The sequence below is a fragment of the Helianthus annuus genome, chromosome 14 (genome assembly GCF_002127325.2).
Source record: "Helianthus annuus cultivar XRQ/B chromosome 14, HanXRQr2.0-SUNRISE, whole genome shotgun sequence".
Lineage (NCBI taxonomy): Eukaryota > Viridiplantae > Streptophyta > Magnoliopsida > Asterales > Asteraceae > Helianthus > Helianthus annuus.
This window is the reverse complement of record NC_035446.2, coordinates 86,628,567-86,644,273: the sequence shown is the minus strand read 5'-3', so window position 1 is coordinate 86,644,273 and position 15,707 is coordinate 86,628,567. Positions and strand designations below refer to the sequence as shown.

Sequence of the window (15,707 nt, the reverse complement as noted above, 5' to 3'; positions counted from 1 at the left end):
ACAACTCCTCCTTGGTTGTTCCTGAAAAGTAAGGAGATTAGTAAGACATGGGTACCCAGCCCATCGTGGTCCTGGGATTTCCTGAAGCATCAAAATAAGACACTTCCTTTGAACACAAGTCCCCTTTTGTTTCAAGGATTGGAGATGTAGCTGCTTTTTGTTTTGCTCTCCAAATTTGTTTCGGCTTAGAAAACGCGTTTGTTGCCTTTGATTGAGCAACTTTAGCTGTTTCAGGTTTATTAGTTTTAGAAAAACGTTTTTGTTCTTGAACAGCCTTGCGTTTGTTTTTAGCAGCGTTCCAATCCCCATCAGGACGTTTAACCTTGGAATTCACATCCTTCATTACCTTAGGTGAAGATACCTTCATTGGCTTGGAATGATTGTTATCCTTTGGTGTAACCCTCAGATTTTGCATATAGTAGGGTACATAGGGACGATTTGTGTAGTTCCGAGCAATGTGACCAACAATGCCGCAATTGAAGCATGTTTGTCTCTTCACGTAGAAAGCATTCTGATCAGCATGTGTAGCTCTTGCAGGCCCTGAAGGATGAACCAGTCCTTTCTGTGCTTGTTTGTGTTGCACATTTATTGTAAACGAGGATGAATTTGGATGTCTGTACTTGTCGTTTGCAGGGGCCTTCTGTGGTGGAGATTTCGTCTGAGTTTTCTTATTTTGTGTAGACTCTACGTCTTGTTCAGAAATCTCACCAGTCTTTCCGAAAGCTTTGTTAGCACAGTCAAATGCATATTTTTCACATTTGCCATCACTGACTGGCTTAACAAAGGCATTTTTCATGCACACCCTAAATTTTGTGATTGGGTTGTGATTATATAATTTTTTTTGGGCTTTGTGCATGATATTGTCATTCTAGCAACTTGAATGGTGAGGCCAAAATAGGACAACGGAATTATGGGTTGGCACATGTTTTTTTTGGAGACTAATCTTTTAGTTGTCAAATTTTATTAAACCCACTTGATGGGATGTGCATGGAGGATAACAGAAAGGTGGTCAACAACTATGGTTTTGAGATTATTTTTTTTAATTGGACCAAGCCACACAAGGTTAGAAATTATTTTGATGAGCTTTTTTTTATAAATATTCAACAGCTGGCCACTTAGGTGTTTGGGCTGTTGTTTATCTTAGAATGGGCCAGGCTTAGAACGGTTTTATTTTTGGGTTATATTGGGCCGAGATTTATTTTACATTTCTTTGGGCTGGGTCTTAGAAGTTCATTTGTGGGCCTAGAGATTTGATGCAATTTGGGCCGGGAGTACAAAATTATTACATGGGCCGAAAGAAAATATTGCGACTTTGGGGCTTTAAAGTTTTGACCGAGTTGAAGATTTTCAAAAAGAAGCAGATTATTTTATTTCGATCATTGGAGGTTCGAACCTTTATCACATGCCAGTTATAGTAGAGATGTTCAATCGGGCATAAAGCTTACACACAGTGGGAGTTACCGATTGAGTTTGAATCTTGAATTAATTTGGAGGGTCTACATTTGCGGGGTAAAACAAATGAAAGATATTTTATTTTCAGCCAATTTCTGAAGATTCGAAGATGACGTCAGATTTATTTTTGAAGATCATTTGAAGAATTGATAGCATCATTCTCGGGGGAATATTGTTGGGTCAAAATGGAGAATGATATTATCAATTACGCCGACGTCATTTAGCATATTTATTGTATTATATAGGATGACATTTTTATTTATTTTAGTTGAGCGTTTTAGAGAGTTTAGGAAGTTTTCCAAGCAAGAGGCGGCTTGCTTGGAAAACAAGGCTCAGGGTCTATAAATAGAATACTATACCTCACTTGTGAGGTGTGCATTTTGGGAGCCACCACCCCGGGGGAGCTCACCCGGGGTGGATTATTATCTTGTACTCATTTATTATATTCGATGTGGTTTTTCATTGTTTAATCCTTTGTTCATCAATATTTTATTGTTCTTGGTTCACCAAATCACCTGTCTCGTATTATTTACCGAATCGAAACTGAAACCGGATCGTTTCGGGACCTATCACTAAGTTGAAGTAATTTCACTTCTTACCTGAGAGTAATCGGGTCAAACTTCCGTTCTTGGACCTTTTGTAAGTATTCTTTCGTTCTTTTTCGCGTTTTTAGTGTGAAAGTCAAACTTTGTTTTACTTTCTGCATTGACCAGTTTATGGTCAACACGAAGTTCGTTTGAACTTCATAACGTGAGCGTAATCACGATGGTTATAGTCCCTAGTGACTATACCTACTGATTACCACGTTGTCTAGGCATAGTGACGAGTCGTAGTTTCGGCCAAAATGCGTATTCTTGCGTATTTTGTAACCAAACTACTTTTAGGTATCAAAACCGTTTGTTTTGATACCAAACCTGTTTTCAAACTTTGTTAAACATGTTCTAACATGTTTAGCTCGTCACTTTAGGTTTAGTGCTTATGTAGGGTCGTAAGGTAAGTGGTCTAAACAACCGCTTAGACTTTCGAACCCGACCCGTTTGGTCGATCATTAGGATCCGACCAAACATATAATGTGACCATAGTTGTATAGGGAATAACCTTCCAAGGCTATACCTTATGGTCACCTCGTTTAGTTAGTCGTATGATAGGTAGTTTATATGCCTTAGGAAAATGACCAAAATGCCCTTTTTGCGCATAACCTCATTTTAAACATATGTAACCAATATTTTGACATCTAGACTGATTATATAACATAATTAGATATGTTAAGGCATACAATACTTGTCATAGGACTAGTTAGGGGTCTCGAACGCGCTTTCACGCGAACGACGCGTTAAAGTGGCATAAGCTACCTTAACGGGTCGTAATGGGTCGTAAGCACTTAGGATAGGTTTCATTTTAGTAGTAGGCTTTGTTAAACCATAACACATGAGTTCAAATACTCATTTGGTTTACAAGACCTCATTCTACCCGATCTTCCGATTTAGGTGTCAATTCCCTAATATAGTGTCTGTTACCCTAGGAATCGCTTCAACACTTGAACTCTTGGTCTTTTGAGCTTTGTTATACCTTTTGAACCGGAACTATACACAACCCCAGGCGAGTACATAGTTCCCCTCTTTTACTGTTTTCAAATATTTTGGGGTGATTCATATGTGCAATCGATTTGTTTTCAAAATGTATGGCATACATGTGTTCACTAAGTGCTTTTATGTGTATTATTCCGATTATGCAAACGTTATGTTTTATCCTTAAGTGATCTTCCTATCTTCATAGTTAGATTCATGTAGGATATTTGAAGTACAGACTTAGATCTTCCTATCTTCATAGTGAGATTTTTAAGAAGTACTTTGCAGACTCAATGGTTGGTTTTTTTTTTTTGTGTAGTTTGTTGGTAATTTAGATAACGAAACTAGATAATACAATAAGCACATGGTGGATACGCCGCTGGTACTTCCTATATATAAGTGTGCTTATTGTATTACCTTTCGTGGTGTTATCCCGAATCACCATTAGGATTTAGTTTGGTTTCAATTCAATAATTCAATATGATAAGAACTCAGGATCCCTGTAGTATCTATCTATCTTCATAGTTAGACTTATATGGGATGTTTAAAGTACCAATATTGGAATTCCTTTATTGGATTCATAGTGTGCTTTAATGCGTGTTAAGTTAGACAATGTGATAGAACCCAAATCCTTATAGCATCTATCTATCTTCATAGATTGATTCTTGTAGGATGTTTAAAGTACTGATACTAGAGTCTTTGATTGGATTCATTGTGTGCTTTAATGCGTGTTCACAAGTTGGTTGGTTTATATGTTATGTGGTAGTTGTGATTTAAATAACGAAACGGGTATAATAAAATAAGCACATGGTGGATACGCCGCTGGTACTTCCTATATATAAGTGTCCTTATTTTATTATTCTTGTAGCGTTATCTGGATCACTTTAGGATTTTGGTTACATTTGTTCATTGTTGGTTATCATAATCTTTGTAGAATCTCCCATAAATCTTATGTGTTAGATTCTTAGAAAGATATCTGAATTATTATCATAACTCATTGATTTGATTTATGTAATACTTATATAAGTTTTGATTTATTTCAAAACAGTTATTATTAATCCTTGATTCGATTCCTAATAACACATTCACCAGTTTTCATGATGGTTTAATCAGAATTTCAATATAAGACATAAAACGACTTAGTAAATATCATAATGCCATATACAAATCTATTTTTGTCACAAGTTTTCCCAATTAAGATAAATACCAAATGTTTTTGCCATTTATTTGGCCAATAAAACCTATGTATTTGCCGGCATTTTTATGCTGACTGTTTTCGCATATGTTTCAGGTTTTCGACTATTCAAGCATGCAACGCATAGGACTGCATACGGGCCTTAGACTTCTTAAAAGAACAATTATATGTATTCTTTGTTTGTAAAACAATGTTAATGATATTGAAACAATTTAGTACCAGTAGTTGTGAGCAATTTGTAACGTGACTCCCCGATATTTCTGCCGCGTGTTGTTATATTACGCGGTTGGGGTGTTACATTAAATTACAAATAATGAAAAGTTTTGGGTTAAAGTTAAAAAACCAAATTATATAGGGTTAAAATTGCAAAAGGAAAAAACCTTTGGATTAAAATTAAAAATCAAGTTTTTTTTTTGAAAAATGTGCAAAGCATAATGTACAATTTGTTATGCACAAAAAAACTTGCTAATTTATAATTTATAATTACAACCAAACTAGGGCCACACGATTTTGTGGTCCATAGAAAGAAAAAAAGCGTGTCTATTTTGTGGTCCATAGAAAGAAAAAAACGTTTGATGTCATCATTTCCACTTAAAAGTAACGAGCCATATAAAACTTATAGAATTAGGTAATAACCATTTTGTAGTCCATAGAAAGAAAAAAAAAAAACGTGTCCATTTTAAAAGTAATGGGCCATATAAAACTTTTTGCAATTAGGCAATAGCCACACAATTACCCTATCAAGCTATCTCCCATGTTTATATATATGTGTGACATGTTGCCCTATTCAGCACCACTCTCGGCACAATGACAGGCCATCGAAAAAACAAAATCCTGATCGTTGCATATCCAAATCAAAGCCATATTAACCCAACCATCCGTTTCGCCAACCGTCTCGTTAAGTTGGGTGTTGATGTCACCATTTCCACTAGCTTCTCTGTCGTACGACACATTAACAAGCAAACCACCCATCACGGCCTAACCTTTGCCTCATTTTCCGATGGCCATGATAACGGTCAACAACCAACTACCACTTTGCAACAATTCATCTCGGATTTTGCTACTAAAGGGGCTTGTGCGGTCGCAAAAATCATTAGCTCCGCGGTGGCAGCAGGCCATCCGTTTGACCACTTGGTGTACACCACTGTCTTACCGTGGGCAGCAAAGGTGGCTAATGCCCACGGTTTAGAATCATCTCTCCTTTGGTGCCAACCAGCCACTGTCTTAGATATTTATTATTACTATTTCAATGGCAATCAAGAATTGATATCTTGTAGCCATTACAACCCAACGCTTCCTATCAATTTACCCGGACTTCCATCATTAACCACTGCTGATCTACCATCCTTCTTGTTGTCGTCCTGCCCTAAGGAACACGAATTTATTCAACAAAATTTGAAAGACCATATTGATGTACTTAAAATATCTCCAAGAATACTTGTGAACACTTTTGATGACCTTGAAATCGAGCCCATTAGAGCAATAAAAAAACTTGTGATGATTCCGATTGGACCCCTTGTTCCATCAGAATTCTTAGAAGGAAATGGTCCGTCATACAATTCACTCAGTTGTGATTTATTTGAAAAACCAAAGGAAGATTACATCAAATGGCTAAACACAAAGCCAAAATCATCTGTCGTGTATGTTTCGTTTGGAAGCACGACGAACTTATCGATCAAACAGGCAGAGGAGATGGCATCTGGTTTGTTTGAAAGTGGTCGGCCATTTATGTGGGTGATCAGAGAGGGTATACAAGCGATGAATTTGAGTAAGATAGAGGTACTTAAAAGACAGGGGATGATAGTGAGTTGGTGCTCTCAAGTAGAGGTATTGAACCACCAAGCAATTGGGTGTTTCTTGACACATTGTGGGTGGAATTCGACGGTGGAGGCGTTGGCGGCCGGTGTTCCCACTGTTGCATTTTCACAGTGGTCAGACCAGGCGACCAACGCGAAGATGATTGAAGATGTTTGGAAAACAGGTGTTAAGGTGAAAAGAAGGCAGGGAGATGGAATGGTGGAAAGGAAGGAGATTAAAAGGTGTGTGGAAATGGTGATGGAAGATGAAGAAATTAGGAGAAATGCTAGGAAATGGAAGGAGTTGGCAAGAAAAGCTTTCAGTAATGGTGGATCATCTACAATTAACCTCCAAGCTTTTTTGGATGATGCATGACATGACATATCAATCATGAGAACACCATGTTCCATTGCATGTATCTATAGTTCATCATAATTATAAAACTATCCATCAATACTTAATAAATACATGATTTTGGCTTATAGATTAACTCCGCAAATAAGTAGAAAATTAACTACGTTATACATGATTTTGTGAATATATTAGTGGACATCACAAATTTGGATATTGACCGGATGGAAAAGCGAAAATTAGTGGTGTTCATGAGCCAATCTGATTCGAGCGAGGGTCTGCTCGTGCTCGGATTGAATTACAACCGATCTATGACACCCCGACCGCGTAATACAACAAACCGCGGCCGAAACGTCAGGAAGTCATGTCATAGGGTAATTGTTTCACAACTCATGGTATTTAAAGTTTGGTATTATTAAATGAAATGTTTACATTGTCTTGGAATAAACAGAAATAGAACATGAAATAAATTATCTTTCATGACTTCAAGTCCGCCCTAAGTGTAGCATGCTCAACATCAAACATTCGTTCCTGAAACATATGTGAAAGTAAATACGTCAGCATAAAAATGCCTGTAAGTAACATAGGTTTTGTAATGCAGATTCATGGCTTTGAATGTTAAAAGAAATGTTTAACTAATAAGTAGCCCTGAATCTTTACAAAAATGTTTTTTTTTTTTATAAAATCATATGAAAATCAAATGATTTAAAAGAATGATACTTGGCTAAGTAAATAACCAAATGAAAAAAACTTGTATAAAATATGATATGTCTTGTATAAAAAGATGTCGTGTTTTGTGTAAAATATGTCATGACTTGTCTTTGTTCGAAGTGATTTAGATACGCCACGATATGTAATATAATAAAAGCACCTATATATATAGGAAGTACCAGCGTGGTATCCACCATGCTTTTATTACATTACACACGTCTCATTTTTTAAATTACTTACTATAAACCATCAAATAAAATGTCTTGTTTAAACCAATGTCTTAATAACCAAATGTCATGTATAAACAATGTCTTGTGTAAACAATGTCATGTATAAGCATTGTCTTGTGTAAACAAATGTCATGTAATAACCAATGTCTTTTATGGTAAGCAAAAAGGTCTTTGCTTAAACCATATGAAATAATGTCTTGTATAACCAAAATGTCTTGTGTAACCAAATGTCTTGTATAAAACAATGTTTTTGAATGAACAAGAGTTTTGTTTAATCAAAGGTTTTTTTATAAATCATTTCTTTTAGTGCGTAAACATTTATTCCGTTTGTTGGCGAATACATTCAAGCCTTGTCGACTATCGGATAAACCCTTATCAGGTCAAAGGTTTATTAATGTTCATCGGATTCTGTCATTCCCTAAGGTCACTTCCAAATAAACCTAGGAAGCGGGAACGTGTACCATTACATACTACCGGTCGACGTGATCAATGTTAATGAATGTATCATTGTCGAGTTCAACGCACCAAAATGTCTTAAACAATGTAAGCATGTCGTGAAGATGTCTTGAAAACCATGTATTAGATATGCTAGGTCAACGTATAAAGCAAAATGTCTTTGAAAATCATGTACTAGGTATGCTAGGTCAACATACGAAGCAAAATGTCTTTGAAAACCATGTACTAGATATGCTAGGTCAACATACGAAGCAAAAATGTCTTTGAAATCAATGTGCTAGGCATGCTAGGTCAACATACGAAGCAAAATGCAATTGAAATCATGTACTATTTGTACTATGTAATCAAAGCATGTATAATGTCATGAAAACAAGAAAGTAGTAGTAGGCACATATGTATCACCCCAAAACATTTGAAAATGTAAAAGAGGAGACTATGTACTCACTTGGGATTGTGTATAAGTCTTATATGAATGTGTAAACAAAGCTCAAGAGATCAAGGAATCAAGTGTGTCCTAACATTGGATAACTATGTTAATATGTCGAGACTTTAATCGGTGGATCAGATAGAATGAAGTTTTGTAAATGAAATGAGTGTTAGGACTCATATGGCATGATTAAATAAACTTAACATTCTGATTTGAAAGTGATCCTAAGTGCTTTTGACCCGTTATGACTCGTTAAGGTAGTTTACGCTACTTTAACGTGTCATTTGCGTAAATATGTGATCGGATGGTTAAATATGTCCTATGATAAGTCTTAAATGCCCAAACATGTTTGAAAATGTTATAACATCAGTTTACATGTGAAAAATTTGGTTACATATGCTTAAAATGGATTTATGCGCAAAAAGGGTATTTTGGTCATTTTTAAGAACATAGTAATGACTTATCATATAACTAACCAAACGATGTGACCATAAGTTATAACCTCAGTAGGTTATTCCCTATACAACTATGGTCACATACATGTGTTTGGTTGGATCCTAAGATCGACCGAACGGGTCGGATTCGAAAGTCAAAGCAGTGGTCAAGACCGCTCGACTTACGACCCTAAATAAGCACTAAACTAGAAGAGACAAGTTAGACATGTCAAAACATGTCTAACTAAGTTGCAAAATTGATTTGGTATCAAAACATAGTGTTTTGATACCCGAAAATAGTTCCGTCGTAAAATGCACATAATGTGAATTTTTGACCGAAACTGTGACTCGTCACTTCGACTAGTGATTGTGGTAATCAGAAGGTGCAATCGCAAGGGATTATAACCTTCGTGATTACGATCTGTTAGTACATATGTCTGTAGCTTCCGTCTACATTGAGTCTTATGTATTTTGTGCTGTGTATGTTTTTGCAAATGTATGTACATGTATGTAAAGACAAACTGGGATCGGAACGTTAACTGTCAGATGACATCCAATCAGATGGCAATCCGATCGGATGGCATCCTCTCATCTCAGTTTGCCTATAAATACTAGACTTGTGTCATTTGTCCACAACCTTTGGCTGATCATTGTAACGAAGCTCTGTCTGTCTGACTTTCTACCGGAACCTCTGTATTTTCACTATCATTCAATAGAATTCAGATGCGTTAAACGTTGAACTTGTTGTTGTTGATTCTTAGACATTATCAAGGGATTCCGCACCTTGATTCTGGTCGATCCAGCCACGTTCTACTCGAACAGATCCTGCGAAATGGCCTAACAAGTGGTATCAGAGCCACAGGAGGTTGAATCGGAGACGACAACTGCAAATTCACCGAGTTTTCAGTGATTCTTTGCCGATTTCTGTCAAATCTCACCGGAGATTTTGACCAATTTCTCATCTTCTACCTCATTTCTTACAGTTCTTACATTTTCACACCATAAAACCGGAGAAAAGTCAAAATTAAGCCGGAATTCACGGACAAATTGGACTAATTTTGATATCATTCGAATCGGAATTGAACATAGATCAATCCTAGAAAGATTCATTGAAAAATTCGGACTAAAACTTAATCAAATCAAGCAAAAACTATGTTGAGTTCTTCGCAAAAGATGACGTCATACACCCGATCGGATAGCAATCCGATCGGATTGGCCTAGTTTCTGTTCTTATCTTTTGCTGACGTCATTGCTCGTTCGATCGGATCACCATCCGATCGGATTGGACTAGTGTTTTTTTGATATACTCGATGACATCATCATCTCACTCGATCGGATCACCATCCGATCGAAGTGGTGTTGAAGTTCAAAGTTTTAAATGTTCAAGTGTCACTCGATCGAACGACCATCCGATCGGATCATCATCCGATCGGATAACCATTCGACACTTGCTATCCGACACTTGTTATCCGACGATTGTTACTTGGTTGTGTCATTCGATCGAATCACCACTCGATTGGATCATCATTCGACCCAAGTACATTAGTTTGAGATTTTTGAAAGTTGTGAAAACTTTTCTAAGTGTTTGAAATTTTTCAGGAGTTTTTTCAAGATGGGGGATGAATTCTTGAACCCGTTCAGTGATGTCTTTGCATACAACACCAGAGATGCATCGACAAATACAACCACCAATACCAATCCAAATCCGAAGAAGGCGATCACAGATTCGCTTAGTGTTGACAACGCCTATGGAACGTATAACAAGTCGCCGAAGCTTATGGCGATTGAAGATTACAACCGATAGGCAGGCATATTTGACGGTTGGTTGAAAGCCTTTGCTTACCTAAGTTGGAGGTGTATGAAGAACGGTTACGATATTGGAAGAAAAGATTATGAAAACTTGACCGAAACTGAATAAGAAACATTTATTGCTGAACAAAAGTGTCACACCCCAACCGATGACGGAAACATCAGGGCATGGCACTGAGCGAAACAGATTGTTTGAGAGAAATTCCATAACAACTACATTACCAGATAGTTATTAATACGTCCCATACCATATCCCATCAAGCAAATCAAGTTATTACAAATAGCGATATCTCAAAAACAATAAACGTGTCTCGACAACTCAAATATAAATAAAGATAAATTGTTTGTTTGTTTCTAGACTCTTCCTAACTTGATGCCACAAAGCAAGCATCCTAGCAGATAGCATCCTAAACACCTGTCACATACGTTAAAATATGGGTCAACACATAAAATGTAAAGGTGAGCATACAAGTTTGATATAGCATAATAGAGTTCGAAAATAGTTTACGCTTAACCAACATGTATAAAGTGAAAGCAAGTAGGTTATGGACTGAGAAATATGCACAGACGTGACTGCGAGTTGTAGATTGCGCAACACATATCCCCACTGGGACACGTGAAGTAAAGCCCTTAACAACCCCTATCCAGGACATGTGCTGAGTCCAAACTATAGTACTATCGTTGCTAAGGTGTCAGACAACAATCACTGTGTTAACATAACATACAAGCATTCATCGAAAACGCATAGCATGCAATAACGGTTAGCGTATAAATAGTGTTTACGTTGTGTGATTGATGTGATTTGAATATAGGTAACGTATGTAACACCCAAAAGTGCGTAAAGCGAAAAGGGTTCGAGTATACTCACAGATTATGTTTAATAATAAACACAACCTTGGATTGAAGGGAGCGCTGAGAGAGATTAGCCTGAACAGTTAACGATAGCATAAAGGATAAACGGCGTGTAAAACAGTGAGATTAACGGCACTTGCACCGTGGGTCAAACGGTAATCCGATCGGGTGACCATTCGATTGGATTGTTACCTCGCTTTGGAAAGATGTGTTTATGTATGATGGTGTGCCTTTTGAAGTTTTCGTTGTAGCATTTTGAAAATAGAGAAGTATCTCTACCCTTCAGGTCGATCAATCGAGCGGCAGTTCGATCGGGTAACGATCCAATTGGTGGGACACTCAATGAGAACAAGTTCACAGCAGTTTGTCACTTGATCGGATGACAGTCTGATCGGGTGACAGTCCGTTGGTCTTTGTTCATGCATTGAACATGTTGAAATTGTTTATGTGCCGAAGTTCCAAACATCACACGATCGGATGGCAATCCGATCGGACGGTAATCCGTTCAAGGTTTAAAACTCTGAAATATTTGGATAAATGTCTAAGTGTGGAAACAAGTGTAAGTCGATCGGACGGCTGTCCGATCGGGTGGCAATCCGATCGGACGGCAATCCATCCCAGCGGCCTGATCGTCTTGTCACTTGTTCATTTTGAAAGTTTGTCATTTTGATTGAGACGAGGTGATACGTGCCAAACAACAGGAACCTTGTCCAGACTCGAGTGAACCGATCAGACAGGATTCACCCTAGTCTGACCAGTTAACTGTTCGGGACGGTGTTCCATGTTTAACCCGAAATCAGTAGTCTCCTGGATAGAATTTAGATCTTGAACCGATACATCACTAAGAAATAGTAGAAGATCAGAACGAGCTCAGATTCTATCGGTTTTGAGTGCATTGAGTGTAAAAGAGTTGAAAGAAAGTTAGAAACCATCCTTCAACCCCTTTTTCACCGTGAATATGTTCAGATCTATGCAAGATCTTTGTTTATTCATATGGAAATCGTTCAGATCTAAGTTGTTCTTGGGGGATTGAAGCCAAAACATGAAGTTCATAAGAACTCCTTGATGACATCATCCTAGAACACCTCAAATCCAATGATTTCACAGTTAAAAGTTAAGATTCAAAAGATAGAAAGGTGAAGGAGTGTGTGTAGATCATAGAAGTACAAGATTTAGGTTGAAAACTTACAAGAATCGAAAGAAATCGAGGGAAAGAAGCTTGAGAGCGGCTGGGTCGAGTGAGAGGAGCTGTCACATCAAGTGATGTGACAGTTGGGGTATTTATAGGGTTTCCCAAAAAGGAAAGTGCATTGGATAGGGTGGGTCACTGATTGGGTGGTTGTCCGATCGGGTGGCACTCCGATCGGATGGCAATCCGATCAGATGACCATCCGATCGAGCTGTCACTCGATCGAGTGGCTCTGTTAGTTAGAGTTTCGGCGTTTCGTGTTGTGCGTTGAGTTTTGCGATGCGATAGAATTACTTATTAATCCCCACTACTATATCTAACATACAATCACTGTAAATAACTTGCATTTAGCGTCTGCGATTCGATTGCGATAGAGTTTCGATTACGTTTCGATTAATCACCACATTATAACATAAATAAACATGCACAAGTAACACATAAATAGTACACACACGCAAAACAATATCCAGAACGCATAATTCGGGCTGTGAGTGCGGTTGCGATAAGCTATAAGGCGATAAAACATGCGATAAATAGAGAATAAACCCCGATTATTAACAAGTACTCCACATAATACAACTAATGCGATAAAGTAAATAGATTATCTACAAGTCAAAGAAGTCAAAACAGGAGTTGAGCAAGGAGTGACAGATCGCAATTAGCAATCTTTTCTTCCATTGACTTCAATCTTGACTTTGACTTTGACTTTCGAAACACGGGGTGTTACAAAAAGTGTGTAGCCTGTTACATCAATCCGTCAGAGATGATATTATTTCTTTGATTAGCTATGAAAATTCAAAGGATTTGTGGGCTAAACTAGAAAAGAAGTGTATTGGAGGAGAAGAGATTGTGAAAAACAAAAAAACGTTTGCTGAAAAAGGAGTTTGACTTATTTGCATGTATGAGAAATGAAACTGTATTAAAGATGATTGAGTGATTCTGCCATCTGACGATAGAACTCGTCAGACATGGGATCACAATTACTGAAGAAGAGATGGTTGAGAAGTTATTGGAATCTTTGCCTGATGAGAAAGATTTGCAATACTATGCCCTAGTTCTGAAAAACACAAAAGCAATATCCGAAATGACAGTTGATTGGTTGATAGAAAGATTTGAGAGTCATGAGTTGGAAATCAAGAAAATGAACAAAGTAAACAACACCCCATATTAACAAAATGTTGATCTCTACTACAGGGGTACTATGATACTGAAAACCACTTCACCAAAAACTGCATTTTCTGCTGAGAGTTCAAGTACGGTAACTCAAGAAAAACAAAACAGTAGTTCATCACCCAGTTGTGGTTATCATGGAGATTCTTCTTCATTTGTGTCAGGGAATCAGCAACAGCAAAATGTTTCCACCAGGGAAGAAGTATGTTCCAAAGAAAGACCAACCATCTGGTCAACCTCCGAAAAATGAATTCATTTTGTATAAAGAGGTTGAGGTTGCGTCTGAAGAGAGTCTTGAAATGAATGTCAAGAATTTCCCACCATTGTACACCATAACAACCCACCTCAAGCTACCTGAGTCGAAGGAGGCTTGGGTTGCTTAAAAATCTAACTAAGTGTTTGTGAAATGTGTAGGAGCTCCCGAGATCTATCTCACGGTGGATTATGGATAGCGGAGCATCCCGGCACATGACAGGGAGAAAAACCCTGCTTTACGATGTTAGAGGGTTCAATGGTGGATACGTCGGTTTTGCTGGTAATCAAGGAGGACGTATTATTGGAGAAGGAACATTGTCAAATGGTGTAATCAAGTTTGAAAGAGTTAATCACATAGCCGAGCTAGAGAGCAATCTTCTTAGCATTTCTCAAATATGTGACAAGCGTATTCGACACATTTCACTGATAAAGAATGTCTGATTCTGAAGCCGGGGTTTGTCATCCCCGAGGAGTGGATCATCATGCGAGCACCGAGAGTTAATGATCTGTACGTGTTGGATATGAGCATCGCTACGACTACCACGGGTCAAACTCACTGTTTCGTATCAAAAGCCACTGAAAAGGAGTCTGTGTTGTGGCACCAAAAGATGGGCCACATTCACCTACGCAAGATGAACCACCTGGTGCATAATGATTTGGTAAAAGGTGTTCACTTGAAGAGTTTTCATCTTGAAGGGGAGTGTATCAGTTGTATAAAAGGAAAGCAGCGAAAGAAATCCCACTCTGGTAAAAAGATGAACTCTGTCTCGAAGCCGCTGGAAAGACTTCACATGGATCTCTTTGGTCCTGTGAATGTTAAGAGCATTACGGGTGATCTTTATTGCCTAGTAGTCACTGATGACTTTTCGAGATTCTCATGGGTGATGTTCCTGAAGTCAAAAGACGAGACATTTGAGAGTTTGCTAAGGTTATTCAGGATGATTGAGAGTTTGTACCGAGCCCGCATACGAAGATTAAGAAGTGACAATGGTACATAATTTAAAAACAATAGAATGGAGGGATTCTGTGATCGAAGAGGTATATTGCAAGAATTCAGCGCACCTTATACTCCGCAACAGAATGGAGTCGCAGAAAGAAAGAGCAGAACGCTGATCGAAACGGCGAGAACGATGCTTGCTGATTTCAAGTTACCTGTCAGTTTATGGGCAGAAGCAGTTTTAGCCGCTTGCTATATTCTCAACAGGGTACTTACTGTGAAAAAGCACAACAAGACATGCTTCGAGTTGTCAACAATCACAAGTCTAATCTCGAGTATTTAGAGCCATTCGGGTCGCCCTGCACAGTTCTAGATCCCGATGGAAAATTTGGTTCACAGAGCATAGAAGGTATCTTTGTGGGATATGCTAGCCCACCCAGACGAGTCTTTGTTCCAAGTCTCAAGCAGATCGTCGAAGCACACCATGTTGAATGTCAAGGCTATACTATGCCTCCATAGAAGCCCGCGGACTCATGGCGATTCAACTACGATAACTTATGGGATTCATTCGAGTTAGAAGAAGAGCCAGAGTTCTTTGATGATTTGGATATGTTATGAGAATATGAAGCATCTCAGGGAAGATTTCCAGAAAGGTCTTCTAGACGTCAACAACAAACTTCCAATAATGATGAAGCTGGTCCCAGTCATGCTGGAGAGAATGATGAAGTTCAGCAAACTCCGACTACTTCGAAACGCGAATCTGCTCCTGAAAATCAGATGGTTGCCAACAATGATAATTCAGAATCTGATGATATTCCTACTTTTGATCGTGGTGATTTAGAGTCTGAGGGGGAGCAAATCCAATTTTCAAATC

The 15,707-nt window shown here is 38.1% G+C and overlaps 1 protein-coding gene across 1 annotated transcript; it reads left to right on the top strand.

Moving 5' to 3' along the window:
* Nucleotides 1-4,996: 4,996 nt before the first annotated feature.
* On the top strand, nucleotides 4,997-6,502 carry LOC110908587 (UDP-glycosyltransferase 75C1). Its single transcript, XM_022153531.2, has one exon. The coding sequence runs from the start codon at nucleotides 5,023-5,025 to the stop codon at nucleotides 6,385-6,387; it is 1,365 nt and encodes a 454-aa protein (XP_022009223.1). The 5' UTR covers nucleotides 4,997-5,022; the 3' UTR covers nucleotides 6,388-6,502.
* Nucleotides 6,503-15,707: the final 9,205 nt, after the last annotated feature.

What these genes read in the sequence shown, in the direction of transcription:
- LOC110908587 (XM_022153531.2), top strand. Translation starts at nt 5,023, where the DNA reads ATGACAGGCCATCGAAAAAACAAAATCCTGATCGTTGCATATCCAAAT.